This window comes from Pan troglodytes, chromosome 7 (assembly GCF_028858775.2).
Source record: "Pan troglodytes isolate AG18354 chromosome 7, NHGRI_mPanTro3-v2.0_pri, whole genome shotgun sequence".
Classification (NCBI taxonomy): Eukaryota; Metazoa; Chordata; class Mammalia; order Primates; family Hominidae; genus Pan; species Pan troglodytes.
The window spans coordinates 10,254,482-10,276,568 of record NC_072405.2 but is presented as its reverse complement, the minus strand read 5'-3'; the positions used below and the strand labels follow the sequence as shown (position 1 = coordinate 10,276,568).

At 41.2% G+C, this 22,087-nt stretch overlaps 1 protein-coding gene across 3 annotated transcripts in view; it reads left to right on the top strand.

Moving 5' to 3' along the window:
- Positions 1–22,087, top strand: part of CSMD1 (CUB and Sushi multiple domains 1) — a 2,064,385-nt gene that overhangs the window by 1,711,403 nt on the left and 330,895 nt on the right. For all 3 annotated transcript variants that reach the window (XM_054657204.2, XM_016960221.4, XM_054657205.2), the window contains one exon: positions 4,497–4,699. In XM_054657204.2, coding sequence (XP_054513179.1) covers positions 4,497–4,699 — 203 coding nt within the window. The remainder of the gene's footprint in view (positions 1–4,496; positions 4,700–22,087) is intronic.

The window sequence follows — 22,087 nt, the reverse complement described above, 5'->3', positions numbered from 1 at the left end:
AGAAATAACTAAGATCGGAGCAGAACTGAAGGAAATAGAGACGCAAAAAACCCTTAAAAAAATGAATGAATCCAGGAGCTGACTTTTTGCAAAGATCAACAAAACCGATAAACCGCTAGCAAGACAAATAAAGAATAAAAGAGAGAAGAATCAAACAGACGCAATAAAAAATGATAAAGGGGATATCACCACCCATCCCACAGAAATACAAACTACCATCAGAGAATACTATAAACACCTCTACACAAATAAACTAGAAAATCTAGAAGAAATGGATAAATTCCTCGACACATACACTCTCCCAAGACTAAACCAGGAAGAAGTTGAATCTCTGAATAGACCAATAACAGGATCTGAAATTGAGGCAATAATCAATAGCTTACCAACCAAAAAGAGTCCAGGACCAGATGGATTCACAGTCAAATTCTACCAGAGGTACAAAGAGGAGCTGCTACCAATACTTATGAAATTATTCCAATCAATAGAAAAAGAGGGAATCCTCCCTAACTTATTTTATGGGGCCAGCATCATCCTGAAAGCAAAGCCTGACAGAGACACAACAAAAAAAGAGAATTTTAGACCAATATCCCTGATCAACATCGATGCAAAAATCCTCAATAAAAAACTGGCAAACCGAATCCAGCAACACATCAAAAAGCTATTCCACCATGATCCAGTGGGTTTTGTCCCTGGGATGCAAGGCTGCTTCAACATAGGAAAATCAATAAATGTAATCCAGCATATAAACAGAACCAAAGACAAAAACCACATGATTATCTCAATAGATGCAGAAAAGGCCCCTGACAAAATTCAACAACCCTTCATGCTAAAAACGCTCAAAAAAATTAGGTATCGATGGGACGTATCTCAAAATAATAAGAGCTATCTATGACAAACCCACAGCCAATATTATACTGAATGGGAAAAACTGGAAGCATTCCCTTTGAAAACTGGCACAAGACAGGGATGCCCTCTCTCACCACTCCTATTCAACATAGTGTTGGAAGTTCTCGCTAGGGCAATCAGGCAGGAGGAGGAAATAAAGGGTATTCAATTAGGAAAAGAGGAAGTCAAATTGTCCCTGTTTGCAGATGACATGACTGTGTATCTAGAAAACCATATCATCTCAGCCCAAAATCTCCTTAAGCTGATAAGCAACTTCAGCAAAGTCTCAGGATACAAAATCAATGTGTAAAAATCACAAGCATTCTCATACTCCAATAACAGACAAACAGAGAGCCAAATCATGAGTGAACTCCCATTCACAATTGCTTCAAAGAGAATAAAATACCTAGGAATCCAACCTACAAGGGATGTGAAGGACCTCTTCAAAGAGAACTACAAACCATTGCTCAATGAAATAAAAGAGGATACAAACAAATGGAAGAACAGTCCATACTCATAGGTAGGAAGAATCAATATCATGAAAATGGCCATACTGCCCAAGGTAATTTATAGATTCAATGCCATCCCCATCAAGTTACCAATGACTTTCTTCACAGAATTGGAAAAAACTACTTTAAAGTTCATATGGAACCAAAAAAGAGTCCACATCTTCAAGTCAATCCTAAGCCAAAAGAACAAAGCTGGAGGCATCACGCTAAATGACTTCAAACTATACTACAAGGCTACAGTAACCAAAACAGCATGGTACTGGTACCAAAACAGAGATACAGACCAATGGAACAGAACAGAGCCCTCAGAAATAATGCTGCATATCTACAACTATCTGATCTTTGACAAACCTGACAGAAACAAGCAATGGGGAAAGCATTCCCTATTTAATAAATGGTGCTGGGAAAACTGGCTAGCCATATCTAGAAAGCTGATACTGGATCCCTTCCTTACACCTTATGCAAAAATTAATTCAAGATGGATTAAAGACTTACATGTTAGACCTAAAACTATAAAAACCCTAGAAGAAAACCTAAGCAATACCATTCAGGACATAGGCATGGGCAAGTACTTCATGTCTAGAACACCAAAAGCAATGGCAACAAAAGCCAAAATTGACAAATGGGATCTAATTAAACTAAAGAGCTTCTGCACAGAAAAAGAAACTAGCATCAGCACGAACAGGCAACCTACAGAATGGGAGAAAATTATTGCAACCTACTCATCTGACAAAGGGCTAATATGTACAATCTACAATGAACTCAAATTTACAAGAAAAAAACAACCCCATCAAAACGTGGGTGAAGGAGATGAACAGACACTTCTCAAAAGAAGACATTTATGCAGCCAAAAAACACATGAAAAAATGCTCATCATCACTGGCCATCAGAGAAATGCAAATCAAAACCACAATGAGATACCATCGCACACCAGTTAGAATGGCGATCATTAACAAGTCAGGAAAAAACAGGTGCTGGAGAGGATGTGGAGAAATAGGAACACTTTTACACTGTTGGTGGGACTGTAAACTAGTTCAACCATTGTGGAAGTCAGTGTGGCGATTCCTCAGGGATCTAGAACTAGAAATACCATTTGACCCAGCCATCCCATTACTGGGTATATACCCAGAGGATTATAAATCATGCTGCTATAAAGACACATGCACACGTATGTTTATAGCGGCACTATTCACAATAGCAAAGACTTGGAACCAACCCAAATGTCCAACAATGATAGACTGGATTAAGAAAACGTGGCACATATACACCATGGAATGCTATGCAGCCATAAAAAAGGATGAGTTCATGTCCTTTGTAGGGACATGGATGAAGCTGGAAACCATCATTCTCAGCAAACTATCACAAGAATAAAAAACCAGACATCTCATGTTCTCACTCATAGGTGGGAATTGAACAATGAGAACACACGGACACAGGAAGGGGAACATCACACACTGGGGCCTGTTGCGGGAAGGGGGGAGGGATAGCATTAGGATATATATCTAATGTTAAATGATGAGTTAATGGGTGCAGCACACCAACACGGCACATGTATACACATGTAACAAACCTGCATGTTGTGCACATTTACCTTAAAATTTAAATAATTATATATATATATAATAATTATATATATATATATACACAAATGGGAATATTACATCTTCAGAGTGTGTGATAAGAGAAAGAACCAATGATTTGGTGGAGTGGAAGCAAAAAATTGTTGCATGTAGAAGATTTTTTGCTTTATAAAAAGTTCTGGTCTGGGCGTGGTGGCTCACGCCTGTAATCCAGCACTTTGGGAGGCCGAGGCAGGTGGATCACCCGAGGTCAGGAGTTCAAGACCAGCCTGGTCAATATGGTGAAACCCTGTCTCTACTATAAATACAAATAAGAATACTAATAATAACTGAACATGACAGCTCATGCTTGTAGTCCTAGCTACTTGGGAGGCTGAAGCAGGAGAATCACTTGAACCCAGGAAGTAGAGGTTGCAGTGAGCCAAGATCATGACACTGCACTCCAGCCTGGGAGAGGGAGCAAGATTCCATCTCAAGAAAAAAAAAAAAAAAAGTTCTGACGCAAATAGGGCAAAACGTAGGAAAATAAAGGTCTACTATCTGCTATACTTTATATTTAATGACTTATCTTGATTATTTAAAAAATACACCACACATTCCATACCTTACACAGGGTGACATAAGTGTTTTCTTTAAATATGTAATATATGCAAAACAAAGCAGTTGAGACTCGTGGGTAGTTTTTTTGTTTGTCGTCCCCTGTGAGTTTACCTCCCTTGTAATCGGTTTGCAATACGCAGGAAATAAAAAACTGTAAATCAGACCCATTCAGGGCCTGCTAATTTTTGTTGGTGTTTCAACTAAACCCTTTTTGCTTCAATGGCCGTAAATAGGACTACATGGATCCTGCTGCCTCTGAATGTGAGTCCTTAGGCATAGAGATTTTTAAGTCACTCTGAAAAATACCTGGAAGTCTAATAGAAGTATGGTAAAATTTTATAAAGAAGGGAGTTTATGTTACCAATTTTTGCCTTTGTTGGTATTTTAAATGATGAAGTTTTAAAATATAATTTTTAGAAACAAGTACAACACAAGAGCAGACCATTCAGACACAGGTAGAAAAGGTAATGGAGTAAGCTTTTTTCTCCTGGTGTGGCTGCTGCCACCTAGCGGGGCATTTCGTGAACAACACTGACTGCACCAAAGCTGCCTTCCATCTGCTTCAAACACATCTGTCAATGCCAAACTTATATTTGGTTTGTGTGCCCTAGAAAGCTTAAATTATACAGAGATCTGGAAGTCTCAAAAGGAATCCTTTTATCCTAAAATGGATAGCTCAGCATCTAGCTCACCTATCTCTCTGCGTCCATGACAGACTGAGGTCCTGTGTGCTTTATCCTAATTTACACTCCTGAATTACCTTCGGTGAGCCTCATTTTCCTCATCCTTCATTGTCAGACAGTACCGAGGCACATTTTGGTGCGGGTTTTGTGAAAGCGAAATGAGCTTGCTTACATTACAGCTTTGGGGTCAGCACATGTTCGATGCACGGAAAGTAGCACTACTGTGTTCTCTCTTGCAGCCTCCATTTCATTGTTTTCGACACGGAGATGGCTCACGACATCCTCAAGGTCTGGGACGGGCCGGTGGACAGTGATATCCTGCTGAAGGAGTGGAGTGGCTCTGCCCTTCCGGAGGACATCCACAGCACCTTCAACTCACTCACCCTGCAGTTCGACAGCGACTTCTTCATCAGCAAGTCTGGCTTCTCCATCCAGTTCTCCAGTAGGTGGCACAGCGTGCTTCTTCTTTACCTTGATATCAAAGTCTTGTCATGAACACAGATCTCCCTCCATTTATATTCTCCAGCGTCTCCTTAAACAGATGCAATTTATTGAGCCTAATTTGAAGTTAGGAAAATGCATGTTGCAGAGAAGAGTTCTCTTCCCCCATTGCTGGGTTCATGGCTGAGGCCACGGTAACAGAAGTCAGGTTAAGAAGAGAAATGCATAACCAACTTATTTGATGTGCATTTTGCATGCCACTGGAACCTTCAGAAATGAAGACCCAAAGAAAGAGAGAAAATTGTGTGTTTTAATGGATAGTCGTGCAGAAGTATGATTAGAGGATGAAAAGATAGAATTTAGTGGTGATAAACGGGGAGGAACTTAAGTCTTCTTTGCTCAGCTTCTTCCCTGTGTGTCTATGTCTTCATTCCTTTCCTCTGCATCCTAGGAGTGTCCTTCTGGAATGAAGGTTTCATGACCTGCTTCCAAGGAAGGCCAGAGAATTATTCTATGGCCTGCTTCAGGGCAGAAGGGGCAAGCAGAGGCTGGAGTGGATTTCCTGCTTCTGCAGCTTCCTCAAAACTGCATATTTTGGAGTGGTTCTGAACACTGTCAGTATCAAAGGAAAAATTTGTTTTACGGAATACTTTTCATTATAAGATCAGGACAGGCAATGGACCTACTTAGTTACATGGAAAAAAAACGTACAACTTTAAAGGTTTCAATTAGTCAGTAAATTTCTAGACTTGGATGCAAGACAGATGTGGGTCTCTACATAAATGTAGAACCTATCTTCAGGGTTCCCCTAACCCAGCCCCGATTCCAGGTTCCCTACATGCCCCAGTCTGACACTTTCTTTATGTAATGAAGTCTCTGTGGAAACAGCCTGCTAATCAAACACGCTTTGATTCTCTGCTTGCAACTTCCCGGTTCAGGACGGTCCTTGAATTTTTTTCCACCTTAGGGATAAGGTTTCAAGAAGCTAATATGACAGAGGAACCTCTGCTGAATTACTAGTGTGAAACCACATCTGCACACATGAACTATAATCTCCTAACGATAGTTCCCATTTTTGCTGTCTAACCCATTTTTGATGAAAGGTTTCCGAAGAAGGAAGGAGTGGAGATATTTTGTGGCAGTTCAGCCTTTTAGTGCCCTTCGGATGGCACCGTGGAGAGATGCCATATAATTGGGCAGCACACAAGGTCAGCCATCATCATAAAACAAGTGGAATTTGCACACAAACACATTCAGACTCAATTTATCTCTTGGCAGCTCACTGACAAGTCTTATTTAGGATTTACATAAGAAAATTGACTTACGTCAGCTTAATGCTTTAAAAGATTGCTAATAAAATTGAGGTTATAGTCTGCACAATTTATTACCTCTGGTTATAGTCTGCACAATTTCTTACCTCTGGTTTCACTGTGCTCTGAAGCAGTGATTTGCAAACACGTGCCTGTGGAATAGTACTTGTACATGGTAAAATTTTCACTGGTCCTTCACAAAAAATATGAAAATAAGAGTGTTCCAACTATCCTGCCTTGGGGGAAAAAAAGTCCTTTACTCCAAAATTATATCACTCTTGTTTTTTGTTGTGATATAAAATTTTCTTCATCTTTTGAAATGGTGGCAAGAGCAGATGGTAGAATTGTGATTCATTGGCCTTATTTAGCAAAACAAAAAAGTTGAGAAAGTTATGAGATTATGTTCATTTTCCTCTTCTTTCCATTCTGTATTCTCCAGGCATTTTTTACAGCAGGTTTTATTTTTTTAGAGTAGTTTTAGCCTGGCAGTAAGATCGAGTAGAAGGCACAGAGTTCCCACGTGCTCTCTGTCCACAGCACACAGCCTCCTCCCTGTCAACATCCCCACAGAGTGGTCCATTTGTTGCAATCAGTGAACCTACACTGACCCATCGTTATCAGCCGATATCCACAGTTTTCTCCGGGTTCACTTTTGGTGTTATGCATTCCATGGGTATATTATTCTATCCTCATATTGCTGTAAAGAACTATCTGAGACTGGGTAATTTATCAAGAAAAGAGGTTTAATTGAGTCACAGCTCAGCAGGCTGTACAGAAGGCATGGCTGGGAAGGCCTCAGGAAACTTACAGTCATGGCGGAAGGTAAAGGGGAAGCAGTCACATCTTCCACGGCCGGGGAAGGGGAAAGACAGAGTGAGCGGAAGGTGCTACAGGCTTTTAAACAACCAGATCTCCTGAGAACTCTATCATGAAGACATCACTGGGGGATGGTGCTAAACCATTAGAAACTACCCCCATGATCCAATCACCCCCTCCAGGCCCTACCTCCAACAGTGGGGATTACAATTCAACATGGGTGGGGACCCAGATCCAAACCATATCAATGAGTTTGGAAAAATGCATCTGTAGTAATAACATCACCAACAGTCATTTCCCTGCCCTAATAATCCCCTGTGTTCTGCCTATTCATCCCTTCCTTCCTCCTAATTCCTGGCAATCACTCTTTTCACTGTCTCCGTAGTTTTGTCCTTTGTCACACAGTGTGTGGCCTTTCATGTTGTCTTCTTTCACTTAGTAAGACACTTTCAAGCTCCAGGTCTTTTCATAGCTCTACGGATCATTTCTTTTTAGCACTGAATAATATTCTATTGACTGGTTATACCACAGTTTATTTACCCTTTTTTTTCCTTGAGATGGGGTCTTGCTTTGTCGCCCAGGCTGGAGTGCAGTGGCACCATCTTGGCTCACTGGAGCCTCTGCCTCCTGGGTTCCAGGAATTCTCCTGCTTCAGCCTCCCGAGTAGCTGGGATTACAAGCACACACCACCATACCTGGCTATTTTTTTGTATTTTTAGCCAAGACAGGGTTTCATTATCCTGGCCAGGCTGGTGTCAAACTCCTTACCTCAGGTGATCCACCTGCCTCAGCCTCCCAAAGTGCTGGGATTACAGGCGTGAGCCACCTCGCCCAGCCTGTTTACCCATTTTCTTATTGAAGGACATCTGGGTTTCTTCAAAATTTTGGCAATTATGCCTAAAGCTGCCTCTAAACATCTCTGTGCAGGTTTTTGTGTGGACGTAAGTTTTCAGTTCACCTGACTAGATATCTAAGAAGAGGGTTCATGGATTATGTGGAAAGAATGTACTTCGTATTATTCCTGGCCTTTTAAAATCTTCCTGTTTTAACAATCACTGTTGAAACCTGGCCATCACTTCTTTTTTTTCTATTTATTCATGATTCTCTCTTCAGAGAACATCTTTCTAACTTGGGTAGAAAAAAAGAAGACGACCCTTTATTATAATTATTTGAGGATCATGGAAATGTTTCTTCTCATATAATTAATATATTAATGTTTAGTAAGAAATAGGCATGAAGACACCGTAAAAGTTTCTACAGAAATCACACTTACTTACTATTCGTTTACTCAGTTTTCCATGTGTACTAGTTTGAATCATATGAAATTGTCATTTTTATACATAAAAAATGATTGAATGTTGGCAATTTCAGATGGTTTCACATAACACTTGGATAGGATCCATCCCTCCAACCCTATCACTAGCTAATAAATCCAAATTCTGGTACAAATTTTGAGAAATACTCATTTAGGGGCTAGAATATAACAGTGACTCTGAGGCATTTAAATGAAGGATTTTCTGCAAGACTGTCTTTAGAAGTTTATTGAAAGGAAAAACAAGATATAAAAACTTAGAGTGGTACAACATTTAAAAAGCATAGTCTAGACTATAACTCTGGAAACGTGAGTTTCTATCTTGACCTCTAATGCTTTGAGACTGACCTTTTGTCTCTGTTATTTTTACTTTATTTATGAAATGAGGATAGAATATCAATTTCTAAGGACATTTCTGTCTTCCATAATTCCACGCTGGATGTCATTTATTTTCCCTTTGGCCCCAAATCTACTATTTTCTCCTCCTTTAAATACTCTGTGGCTCTCGAGGCAAACCTGTATTGGGTTATTCCAATAAGAAGCCCCAGCAAGGGTGAAGAGATGGGGTAGGAGGGCATGTCAGGGCTCAAAGGCCTAGTACCCCTCTCTTCAGGTACTCCGGGGGCCGCTGTGCCCCAAGATGAACACGGACGGCTTTGCTCAAGCTGCTGCATTGACCATCTCTTTGCAGATTTCTGTACTAATTCCAAGTAACCTTCCAGATACGGTTTGGTTTTACGTCCCCACCCAAATCTCACCTTGAATTGTAATGCTCATAATCCATATGTGTCAAGGGTGGGACCAGGTGGAGGTGGTTGGATCATGAGGGCAGTTTCCCCCATGCTGTTCTCATGATAATAAGTGAGTCTCATGAGATCTGTTGGTTTTATAAGTCTCTGGCATTTCTCCTGCTTGCACTTCTCCTTTATAACACCCTCTGAAGAAGGTGCTTTGCTTCCCCTTCACCTTCCTCCATGATTGTAAGTTTCCTGAGGCCTCCCCAGCCATGCTGAACTGTGAGTTAATTAAACCTCTTTCCTTTATAAATCACCCAGTCTCAGGTATGTTTTTATTAGGTGCATGAGAGCAGACTAATACAATCCCTTCTTCCTAGAATTTCCAAACCCAACCTTAGGCAAGAAACTCTCAAATTATCCCACTGGGATTGTCATACGTATCATGTGGGATTTCAAAAAATACAGTTCTGTAAAGGACCTTGGCAAGTATATGAAATGGCTGTGAGTGTACTATAATCATGGCTGTAAAATCAAAGTCATTTTCCTAAGACAAATTATATCCAGTTCTAGCTCCCATACATTCGAGTTGACAAGAAGTCCAATACCAGTCTATTTTTAAAACTTGCTGCCTATTTTGGATGGCAAGGGAGTTGCAGGATGATTCAGTGTGGTGAGTACAGAGAGGGACCTGGTCCTGCCTCTGCACTAGTCATTATATTCCCTCTTGCTCTCATTTGGGGGCCACTGGTCTGGGCGGCCACAGTAATTCATCTCATGTGTTTCTCTCTAAGGATCTCAGGCTGGAACATGAAGACGCTGGTCTGACCACCCCAAAGCCAGTCATTCAGCTACTCTCCACAAAATGTAGCTTGCCACTTCTGGGAACCAGTGAGAATCGGGCACCAGTCTCCATCTCCCTGAGAACCTGATAAACATTTGACTCCTACACCTGGAATAAATCATGTCCTGGTTTTCTAGTTTTAGAAAAGAAGGTTCCTATAACCCCTCAGTCGTAATTAAGAAACTGACCCAGTAACTCTGCTTCATTGCAGGAAGAAACTGGGCTGTTATGTCCCTCTCACTCCACCCACATTCGTCCCCTCACTGGGGAATCCAGCCATGAAACTAAATCAAGCTGGTGTCTTTCCAAGCCAAAGGTGGGAAACTCTTCAGAAAGTGCAAAAGAGCCTGTCCATCACACCCAAGAAGCCATCACTACTCTTTTGTAGGCGGGAGGATGGGTGGGAAGATGGAAATCTCTCATTTTTTTGTCTTTATGAACCTGGGACCAAAAAAAAACGAGGAACTTTACCTATAAATTAGATTGTGTTGTGATTCATAAACCATGCTAATTTTATAATTTAAAACATTGGAATTAGTTATGATTTTTAAAATTTTTAAATAGAACTCAAAAACAAATGTTTTCCTCATATGATTGATGTTTTAAGTGTGGCCATTGTTTCCAAGAAAAAATGACATTTATTCAATTGTATTAAATGAGATTTCTTAGTAGGCTATTTTTACTTGATTCTATGTCAATAACACGTGAAATAAGCATTAGAAGTGTGATTAAATTATTGGAGAGAAAATAGTTATCTGAATATTTGTTTTCTTGAACACATTTGAATTACCATATTTTTCCCAAGCACAGTTTGAAGTACATTTTAAAAAATAATTTAACATCAGGGTTGCACTACCTCTCTATCTTGTAATTCCATGTTACATTGGAGCTTTTTAAACACTTATTTGACTCTCTCTTCTCGAAACTCTTTCTTCAATTGTTTTTCATCTTATCGTTCTCTCTTCTTCCTCCTTATTCCAAGGGTCACTCTATCATTGGCTCTTTGGCTGATTCATCTATTTTTTCCCTTGAAACTCTAAAGATCAGATGCCAGGAGGGCGTGTCCTTGGGTCTCCCTTTCTTCTCTATCCATATATTTTTTAAGAAGCAACAAACATTAAGATACCCAGGAAAGTTTCTGCAGAAATGACACTTGCTTACTTTTCTTTTACTCAGCTTTTCATGTGTACCAATTTGAACTGTATAAAACTGTCATTTTTGTAGGTAAGAAATGATGGAATGATGGCAATTCCATATGGTTTAATGTAACCCTTGGATATAATTCATCCCCCCAATCCCATTACTGGTTAATAAATGTCCAATTCTGGTACTCCTTAGGAAATACCAGCCAGCCTCCCAGCCTTCTCCCCTGAGTGTCCACCTGCCTTCTTGATGTCTCTGCTTTGCTGCAGAAATGCAGAGAGGCAACTCAACACCTAAAACTCAACCACAGTCCTTGTTCATGCTTTTCCCAATCCTGGGCCCCTTGACATCTTCCCTGTTTTGGTAAAGTCAACTCCATCCTGCCAGTGGCTCAGGCTGTCAGGATGAAACTTTTGGAGGCATTTTTAGACCTCTGTAGATCTCACATCACACAGAGAATCCAACAATGCTTTCAGTGGAGTCCCTATTCAAAATAGATCCAAAATCCAATTCTCGCAACCTGTGCCCTGCAGCCTTGGTCTAGGCCGCTGGGGGTCTGAGCCGCCCTGCCTTGCTCACGGGCTTCCTTCTTCCTGCACCTGCGTACTTTCTGGCCCACCTGTGCACAGGCACCCAGGTGAACCTTTTCTGCAGCAACTTGGGCAAGGCCTCACTTCTGCTCAGAACTCTCCCCTATCTTCTCATCTCAGCCAGAGTGACTTCTCATTCTCCCCAGTGCCAAAAATAACGCCACGAAACCCTCCAAAAACTTCCCCTAAGCAATTTTCAACATCATCCTCAATCACCATCCTTCACTCTGGCAAAGCCTAGAGAAACCTCTACTCAGATGCTAGCCTCTCTCAGCTGGGGTGTGTGTTCCTGTTACACACTGGACTGGCCTTCCCCGCCTTGTTGCACAAGAAATTCCAGTGTGCCCATCTCACATTCAAGGTTTCTTTAGCGAAGACAATCGTATTGTCACTTCCAGTTCCCAAACACAATGTTTATACTTCTATAATAGTGCTTAGCCCATTGTGGGTTACCATTTTATTAATACAGTAGATTAAGTTACTTGAGGGCAGATGGTCTTTGTTTTCCTAGAACATGATATATAATCAATATCCAACAAGTGTTTGCTAATTAGATATGTGTGAAAATTTTGCACATGCATAAATGTTGAAAATATTAGTATGACTTTGCATAATGAAACCTCTTCATCTACTGTAAACAATGTGCTTTGTAACTGAGTTTAGCTTAATTCAAAATTTTCATAGTAAAGCCTTTAATGATAAATATGTAACTGCTATTTTAATAATGATATGGTTTGGCGGTGTCCCCACCCAAATCTTATCTTGAATTGTAGCTCCCACAATTCGCACGTGTCATAGGAGGGACCCAGTGGGAGGTAATTGAATCATGGGATCAGGTCTTTCTTCTGCTGTTCTCATGATAGCAAATAAGTCTCATGAGATCTGATGGTTTTATAAATGGGAGTTTCCCTGCACAAGCTCTCTCTTCTCTGCCACCATGTAAGATATGACTTACAGTGGGAGGAGCCAAGATGAACAAATATGAACAGCTCCGGTCTACAGCTCCCAGCGTGAGCAACACAGAAGACGGGTGATTTCTGCATTTCCATCTGAGCTTTGAAAAGAGCAGTGGTTCTCCCAGCACGCAGCTGGAGATCTGAGAACAGGAAGACTGCCTCCTCAAATGGGTCCCTGACCCCTGACCCCCGAGAAGCCTAACTGGGAGGCACCTCCCAGCAGGGGCAGACTGACACCTCACACGGCCGGGTACTCCAACAGACCTGCAGCTGAGGGTCCTGTCTGTTAGAAGGAAAACTGACAAACAGAAAGGACATCCACACCAAAAACCCATCTGTACATCACCATCATCAAAGACCAAAGGTAGATAAAACCACAAAGATGGGGAAAAAACAGAGCAGAAAAACTGGAAACTCTAAAAAGCAAAGCGCCTCTCCTCCTCCAAAGGAACGCAGTTCCTCACCAGCAACGGAACAAAGCTGGACGGAGAATGACTTTGACGAGCTGAGAGAAGAAGGCTTCAGACGATCAAATTACTCTGAGCTCCGGGAGGACATTCAAACCAAAGGCAAAGAAGTTGAAAACTAGGAAAAAAATTTAGAAGAATGTATAACTAGAATAACCAATACAGAGAAGTGCTTAAAGGAGCTTATGGAGATGAAAACCAAGGCTCCAGAACTATGTGAAGAATGCAGAAGCCTCAGGAGCCGATGCCATCAACTGGAAGAAAAGGTATCAGTGATGGAAGATGTAATAAATGAAATGAAGCGAGAAGGGAAGTTTAGAGAAAAAAGAATAAAAAGAAACAAGCAAAGCCTCCAAGAAATATGGGACTATGCGAAAAGACCGAATTGACGGTCTGATTGTTGTACCTGAAAGTGACAGGGAGAATGGAACCAAGTAGGAAAACACTCTGCAGGATACTATCCAGGAGAACTTCCCCAATCTAGCAAGGCAGGTCAACATTCACATTCAGGAAATACAGAGAATGCCACAAAGATACTCCTGGAGAAGAGCAACACCAAGACACATAATTGTCAGATTCACCAAAGTTGAAATGAAGGAAAAAATGTTAAGGGCAGCCAGAGAGAAAGGTTGGGTTACCCTCAAAGGGAAGCCCATCAGACTAACAGTGGATCTCTTGACAGAAACTCTACAAGCCAGAAGAGAGTGGGGGCCAATATTCAACATGCTTAAAGAAAAGAATTTTCAGCCCAGAATTTCATATCCTGCCAAACTAAGCTTCATAACTGAAGGAGAAATAAAATACTTTACAGACAAGCAAATGCTGAGAGATTTTGTCACTACCAGGCCTTCGCTAAAAGAGCTCCTGAAGGAAGCGCTAAAAATGGAAAGGAACAACCTGTACCAGCCACAGCAAAATCATGCCAAATTGTAAAGACCATCAAGGCTAGGAAGAAACTGCATCAACTAACGAGCAAAATAACGAGCTAACATCAAAATGACAGGATCAAATTCACACATAACAGTATTAACTTTAAATGTAAATGGACTAAATGCACCAATTAAAAGACAAAGACTGGCAAATTGGATAAAGAGTCAAGACCCATCAGTGTGCTGTATTCAGGAAACCCATCTCATGGTCAGAGACACACATAGGCTCAAAATAAAAGGATGGAGGAAGATCTACCAAGGAAATGGAAAACAAAAAAAGGCAGGGATTGCAATTCTAGTCTCTGATAAAACAGAATTTAAACCAACAAAGATCAAAAGAGACAAAGAAGGCCATTACTTAACGGTAAAGGGATCAATTCAACAAGAAGGGCTAACTATCCTAAGTATATATGCACCCAATACAGGAGCACCCAGATTCATAAAGCAAGTCCTGAGTGACCTACAAAGAGACTTAGACTCCCACATATTAATAATGGGAGACTTTAACACCCCACTGTCAACTTTAGACAGATCAATGAGACAGAAAGTCAACAAGGGTACCCAGGAATTGAACTCAGCTCTGCACCAAGTGGACCTAATAGACATCTACAGAACTCTCCACCACAAATCAACAGAATATACATTCTTTTCAGCACCACACCACACCTACTCCAAAATTGACCACATAGTTGGAAGTAAAGCAGTCCTCAGCAAATATAAAAGAACAGAAATTATAACAAACTGTCTCTCAGACGACAGTGCAATCAAACTAGAAGTCAGGATTAAGAATCTCACTCAAAACAGCTCAACTACATGGAAACTGAACAACCTGCTCCTGAATGACTACTGGGTACATAACGAAATGAAGGCAGAAATAAAGATGTTCTTTGAAACCAATGAGAACAAAGACACAACATACCACAATCTCTGGGACACATTCAAAGCAGTGTGTAGAGGGAAATTTATAGCACTAAATGCCCACAAGAGAAAGCAGGAAAGATCCAAAATTGACACCCTAACATCACAATTAAGAGCAAACACATTCAAAAGCTAGCAGAAGGCAAGAAATAACTAAAATCAGAGCAGAACTGAAGGAAATACAGACACAAAAAACCCTTCAAAAAATTAATGAATCCAGGAGCTGGTTTTTTGAAAGGATCAACAAAATTGGTAGACTACTAGCAAGACTAATGAAGAAAAAAAGAGAGAAGAATGAAATAGATGCAATAAAAAATGATAAAGGGGATATCACCACCCATCCCACAGAAATACAAACTACCATCAGAGAATACTACAAACACCTCTACGCAAATAAACTAGAAAATCTAGGAGAAATGGATAAATTCCTCAACACATACACTCTCCCAAGACTAAACCACGAAGAAGTTGAATCTCTGAATAGACCAAAAACAGGAGCTGAAATTGTGGCAATAATCAATAGCTTACCAACGAAAAAGAGTGCAGGACCAGATGGATTCACACCCGAATTCTACCAGAGGTACAAGGAGGAACTGCTACCATTCCTTCTGAAACTATTCCAATCAATAGAAAAAGAGGGAATCCTCCCTAACTCATTTTATGAGGCCAGCATCATTCTGATACCAAAGCCTGGCAGAGACACAACCAAAAAAGAGAATTTTAGACCAATATCCTTGATGAACATTGATGCAAAAATCCTCAATAAAATACTGGCACACCGAATCCAGCAGCACATCAAAAAGCTTATCCACCATGATCAATTGGGCTTCATCCCTGGGATGCAAGGCTGGTTCAACATATGCAAATCAATAAATGTAATCCAGCATATAAACAGAACCAAAGACAAAAACCACATGATTATCTCAATAGATGCAGAAAAGGCCTTTGACAAAATTCAACAACCCTTCATGCTAAAAACTCTCAATAAATTAGGTATTGCTGGGACGTATCTCAAAATAATAAGAGCTATCTATGACAAACCCACAGCCAGTATCATACTGAATGGGCAAAAACTGGAAGCATTCCCTTTGAAAACTGGCACAAGACAGGGATGCCTCTCTCACCACTCCTATTCAACCTAGTGTTGGAAGTTCCACCCAGGGCAATTAGTCAGGAGAAGGAAATAAAGGGTATTCAATTAGGAAAAGAGGAAGTCAAATTGTCCCTGTTTGCAGACGACATGATTGTATATCTGGAAAACCCCATTTCTAAGCCCATAATCTCCTTAAGCTGATAAGCAACTTCAGCAAAGTCTCAGGATACAAAATCAATGTACAAAAATCACAAGTATTCTTATACACCAACAACAGACAAACACAGAGCCAAATCATTAGTGAACTCCCATTCACAACTGCTTCAAAGAGAATAAAATACCTAGGAATCCAACTTACAAGGGATGTGAAGGACCTCTTCAAGGAGAACTACAAAGCACTGCTCAAGGAAATAAAAGAGGATACAAACAAATGGAAGAACATTCCATGCTCATGGGTAGGAAGAATCAATATTGTGAAAATGGCCATACTGCCCAAGGTAATTTATAGATTCAAAGCCATCCCCATCAAGTTACCAATGACTTTCTTCACAGAATTGGAAAAAACTACTTTAAAGTTCATATGGAACCAAAAAAGAGCCCGCATTGCCAAGTCAATCCTGAGCCAAAAGAACAAAGCTGGAGGCATCACGCTACCTGACTTCAAACTATGCCAAAAGGCTACAGTAACCAAAACAGCATGGTACTGGTACCAAAACAGAGATACAGATCAATGGAACAGAACAGAGCCCTCAGAAATAACGCCACATATCTACAACTATCTGATCTTTGACAAACCTGAGAAAAACAAGCAATGGGGAAAGGATTCCCTATATAATAAATGGTGCTGGGAAAACTGACTAGCCATATGTAGAAAGCTGAAACTGGATCCCTTCCTTACACCTTATACAAAAATCAATTCAAGATGGATTAAAGACTTAAACCTTAGACCTAAAACCATAAAAATCCTAGAAGAAAACCTAGGCATTACCATTCAGGACACAGGTATGGGCAACGACTTCATGTCTAAAACACCAAAAGCAATGTTAACAAAAGCCAAAATTGACAAATGGGATCTAATTAAACTAAAAAGCTTCTGCACAGCAAAAGAAACTACCATCAGAGTGAAAAGGCAACCTACAAAATGGGAGAAAATTTTCACAACCTACTCATCTGACACAGGGCTAATATCCACAGTCTACAATGAACTCAAACAAATTTACAAGAAAAAAACAAACAACCCCATCAAAAAGTGGGCAAAGGACATGAACAGACACTTCTCAAAAGAAGACATTTATGTAGCCAAAAAACACATGAAAAAATGCTCATCATCACTGGCCATCAGAGAAATGCAAATCAAAACCACAATGAGATACCATCTCACACCAGTTAGAATGGCGATCATTAACAAGTCAGGAAAAAACAGGTGCTGGAGAGGATGTGGAGAAATAGGAACACTTTTACACTGTTGGTGGGGCTGTAAACTAGTTCAACCATTGTGGAAGTCAGTGTGGTGATTCCTCAGGGATCTAGAACTAGAAATACCATTTGACCCAGCCATCCCATTACTGGGTATATACCCAAAGGACTATAAATCATGCTGCTATAAAGACACATGCACACGTATGTTTATTGTGGCATTATTCACAACAGCAAAGACTTGGAACCAACCCAAATGTCCAACAATGATAGACTGGATTAAGAAAATGTGGCACATATACACCATGGACTACTATGCAGCCATAAAAAATGGTGAGTTCATGTCCTTTGTAGGGACTTGGAAGAAATTGGAAATCATCATTCTCAGTAAACTATCCCAAGAACAAAAAACCAAACACCGCATATTCTCACTCATAGGTGGGAAATGAACAATGAGAACACATGGACACAGGAAGGGAAACATCACACTCTGGGGACTGTTGTTGGGAGGGGGGAGGGGGGAGGGATAGCATTGGGAGATATACCTAATTCTAGATGATGAGTTAGTGGGTGCAGCGCACCAGCATGGCACATGTATACATATGTAACTAACCTGTACATTGTGCACATGTACCCTAAAACTTAAAGTATAATAGTAATAAATAAAAAATGAAAAAAATAACAAAAAAAGATGTGACTTGCTCCTGCTTACCTTCTGCCATAATTGTGAGGCCTCCCCAGCCATGTGAAACTGTGAGTCAATTAAAACTCTCTTCTTTATAAATTACCCAGTCTTGGGTATGTCTTTATCAGCAGCATGAAAACAGACTAATACAAATAGCAAAGTTCCTTCCCCTCTGTATTATTTTATATCCACTGTTGATAAATAGTTTAAAGTAAATGGTTTTTGTATGTTTATGATCAGAAGTACTTGATACTGTAGACTTGCTTTGATGAGTAAAGAACACATTATACTTATATAATAAAAGGGCTGCATCTGTGTCGACCTGTTAAGTGTTATAATTCTTGATAAAGTTCTTTTACTCTTGATCACTTAAAATTTTGATACCAGTTGGAAATCAGGCAGAATAGTTTTATAAAGTTCAATGGTCATTTTTTAAGTAACCATAGTTTTTAATCTATCACCTGGTAAATTTTCTTCATTAAAACTGATCATTTTTTTTCACTGCTTTAAAATAATCTTGGGGCAGGAACAACTGTCTAGTAAGAGGATGGAAAGGCCAGGTGCAGTGGCTCATGCCTGTAATCCCAGGACTTTGGGAGGCCAAGGCAGACGGATCACAAGGTCTGGAGTTCAAGGCCAGCCTGGCCAACATGGTGATACCCCATCTCTACTAAAAATAAAAAGATAAAAAAATTAGCAAGGCATGGTGGAATGTACGTGTAATCCCAGCTACTTGGGAGACTGAGGTAGAAGAATCGCTTGAACCCGGGAGGCAGAGGTTGCAGTGAGCCGAGACAGTGCCACTGTACTTCACCCTGGGCAACAGAGCAAGACTCCATCTCAAAAAAAAAAAAAAAAAAAAAAAAAAAGAGGTTAGACAAAGTCCTTGCTCATCTTCCATGCTTCATGTCTACGTGCATGTTGATGGCCGTCAATGGAGTAGGGTTGTGTCCTAAACTTTGCTTTATGTGCGTTTACCTTCACTTTATGGAAGACTAAATTTTCTCCACTAGAAAAATGAGCTTTGGAGGCTCATGAGATATCCAAACCCCATTAAAGGTCCACTGTCCTGCCAGCTCTGCACAGCATGTAAAACAGAAGGACATGAACTGACTACTGCAATTATGTTAATTGTAATCAGCCTAACACTTTTCATTAAAGCTTAATTACCATTTAATCATGCATAAAACTCATGAAAATGGAGTTCAGCACACAAAGCTGACCTTTACTCTGGGGGTTAAATAAACGCTCAGAGTGGCACTGTCAGCTCCCCCAGTCCCAGGGAAAAATGGCTCTGCAACCATGTTTCATTCTCAGGTTTAGCGAGATTGATTTCTCCGTAAATAATGGTACTAATGTAACAGCTACATGACACCTCTCCCTACTTTATTGAAAGATAACTTAATAGGTGCATTTTCATTTTAAAACATCATTTGTTGTTTATTACGGGAGAGGCCTTTGGTGCTGCCCATGCCAGAACAGGCTGGGACTGTTTTATGGGAGAGAACCAGTCGTAAGCCTGTATGGTTGATGGTCCAAGTTTCTCTGCCTGTGAAGGGCAGCACAAGACAAGTGTAGCTGGAGCCATTGCTCCCCTCTGCTCTCGGCATCTTCCTCATGGGACTGGCAGAGAACTGGCCATACATTTTTATGGTGGACCACTTAGGATCATAGATTGTGAACAGCATAGGTCCAAAGACAGCTGCATTCAGCTTTCCGTCCGGTGGACACCTGGTCCATGACACAGATACCAAGAATGCGTGTTGAATTGATTGAAACTAAGATGCTGGTTTAGCTGAAGTTCTAAGTCTTGTATACTGGGGGATGACAGGATTTTAGCTGTGATTCATTTTCTCTAATATTAGCAAGGTTGATTACAAATCGAAGGAGAGAATCAAGACATGTAAAATGGCACTTCTCCTATTCTTGAGGATGGAGTTTTAATACTTATTACTCAATAGAATATCAGCTTCTTTCTATAAAAAATACTAGCTGGAATATCACTTATGGCCACCTTTCTGCTAATATGAATCCAGCTCATGCTGGAAGGGTGTTTGTCCATACCTCAGGCAACAGTCATTTCAGGCCCCACTGTTCCCCAGGACCCTGGGCATAAAATTTTCTGATAAGTCTCAAACTCCCAATCAACACAGGAGTAGGTAGGCAGAGGTAGACAACATTACCCCATGGAGAAAGAAATGGTCCACATTTAATTCACTGGATTATCACAATGTCTTTAAAAACATGTTATTCGGAAATAAATTGTTTCAGTAATGAGAACATAAAAAATGCCAGTCACCAAGACAAACGTTGAAATGAACCATCTGGGCCTGGCACGGTGGCTCACGCCTGTAATCCCAGCACTTTAGGAGGCCGAGGTGGGCGGATGAGGTCAGGAAATTGAGACCATCCTGGCTAACACGGTGAAACCCTGTCTCTACTAAAAATACAAAAAAATTAGCTGGGCGTGGTGGCGGGCACCTGTAGTCCCAGTTACTCGGGAGGTTGAGGCAGGAGAATGGCGTGAACCTGGGAGGCGGAGCTTGCAGTGAGCTGAGCTTGCGCTCCAGCCTGGGTGATAGAGCAAAACTCCGTCTCAAAAAAAAAAAAAAAAAAAAAGGAAATGAACCATCTGACCACACCCTGATGGGAGAAAGTCGCCCTGGCCTCATTGTGTGCATGATGGCACTAGTGTAATCATTTTGAAGTAACAAACTTACCATTCGATATTCACTCACTCATTCATTCATTCATTCATTCAGGTATCAGTTCATTCATTCACCTACAAATATCCCGTCTCTTCCTATTGTGCCCTGAGTACCCCATGGGCCTTAGAGATCAATGCTGTGGAAGGCAAAAGATTGGCCTGTCCCTCATAAAACTTCCAGGAAGGGCAGACGGAGGCAACTGAGCCCACACAGGGCAATGACCCTGTCTTCATGGAATCCTGTTCCCCTCTGGCATAAGCCTCATTTCTGAGGCTCTGCCCTCTGCTGCCCTTTGATCTCCCACCCCAGTGAGTTAGGACTCTATGCAGGTCCCTATGGCCCTGCCAGGGTCCTGCACATCCCGTCAATGGTTGGCCCACCTGGGTGACATCAGCCCGTGCCTCTGCACCCCTTGGTCTCCCCGCTCCACTCCCATCAGCTGCTGTGGGAGGCATGCAGTGTGCCCCACCCACCGGGTAACCCAAAACATCAGATGTCAGCCCGTTACTTTCCATCCCTGCTTCCTCACTGTATGTTGGCTCTTTGCTTTTGCTGGGACACATTTCTTTCCTATCAGCAGCAATGCCATCCTCAAAGTCTCTTACCAGTGTGTTACATTCCCTTGCGCTGGGAGCTCCCTGGCCCAGCATCTGCCTGGATTCTCTCCTCTGGACTCCGGAGAGCTCCTGAGGAAACCTCACGCCTGGCAGCTTGTTTACCAGTGTACGTGCACGGCCACCAACCACGTAACTGCTCAACTGCCATCATTTATTGTTCCACCGAACCCTTGCTCCAAAGCACCTTTATATTTCAAATCTTCCAACGCATCAACACCCCTTTCATACGCGATAGATTATCTTGTGGGATATGACCCAGTGGGATATCACGCCTTGTGAGACGTAAAGCTATCAGGGGGTTTCCCTTCATTTCCTTCCAACGGTCATGCAAGCTAGCAGTGAGCCACTGTTTCTCACTCCTGTTACCTGGGAATTTTGACCCCTCTCCCAGGCAGTGGTGGTCCTCCGGCAGACATTCCCGCTGGCTGCCGCGGGGACGACCTCTGGGTGGAAGCCTCTTTCTCTCCTGATTTTCACCCTTCGCTCTCTCTGGCTTCTTGCTTCTAGTATTTAAATACACTCAAGTCTCTGACATTTAAAAATAATACCTAAAACTACCATCGTTCACATTTGAGTATCAGCTTGTTTGTCTTCTCCTTTTAGAACAAAATTTTATACCTTAGTCTATGCTTGCTGTCTGCATTTCTTGACCTCTAAATTATTCCACAACCCAGCTGCTTTTGTGTTTCTACACTCATCACTCTGTGATTACTGCTCTTGTCACTGTCATAAATACCATGCACCTCAACCAATTCATCTGAGGGTGGTCTTTTTTTTTTTTTTTTTTTTTTTTTTTAAGACAGTGTCTCACTCTGTCGCCCAGGCTGGAGTGCAGTGGTATAATCTCGGCT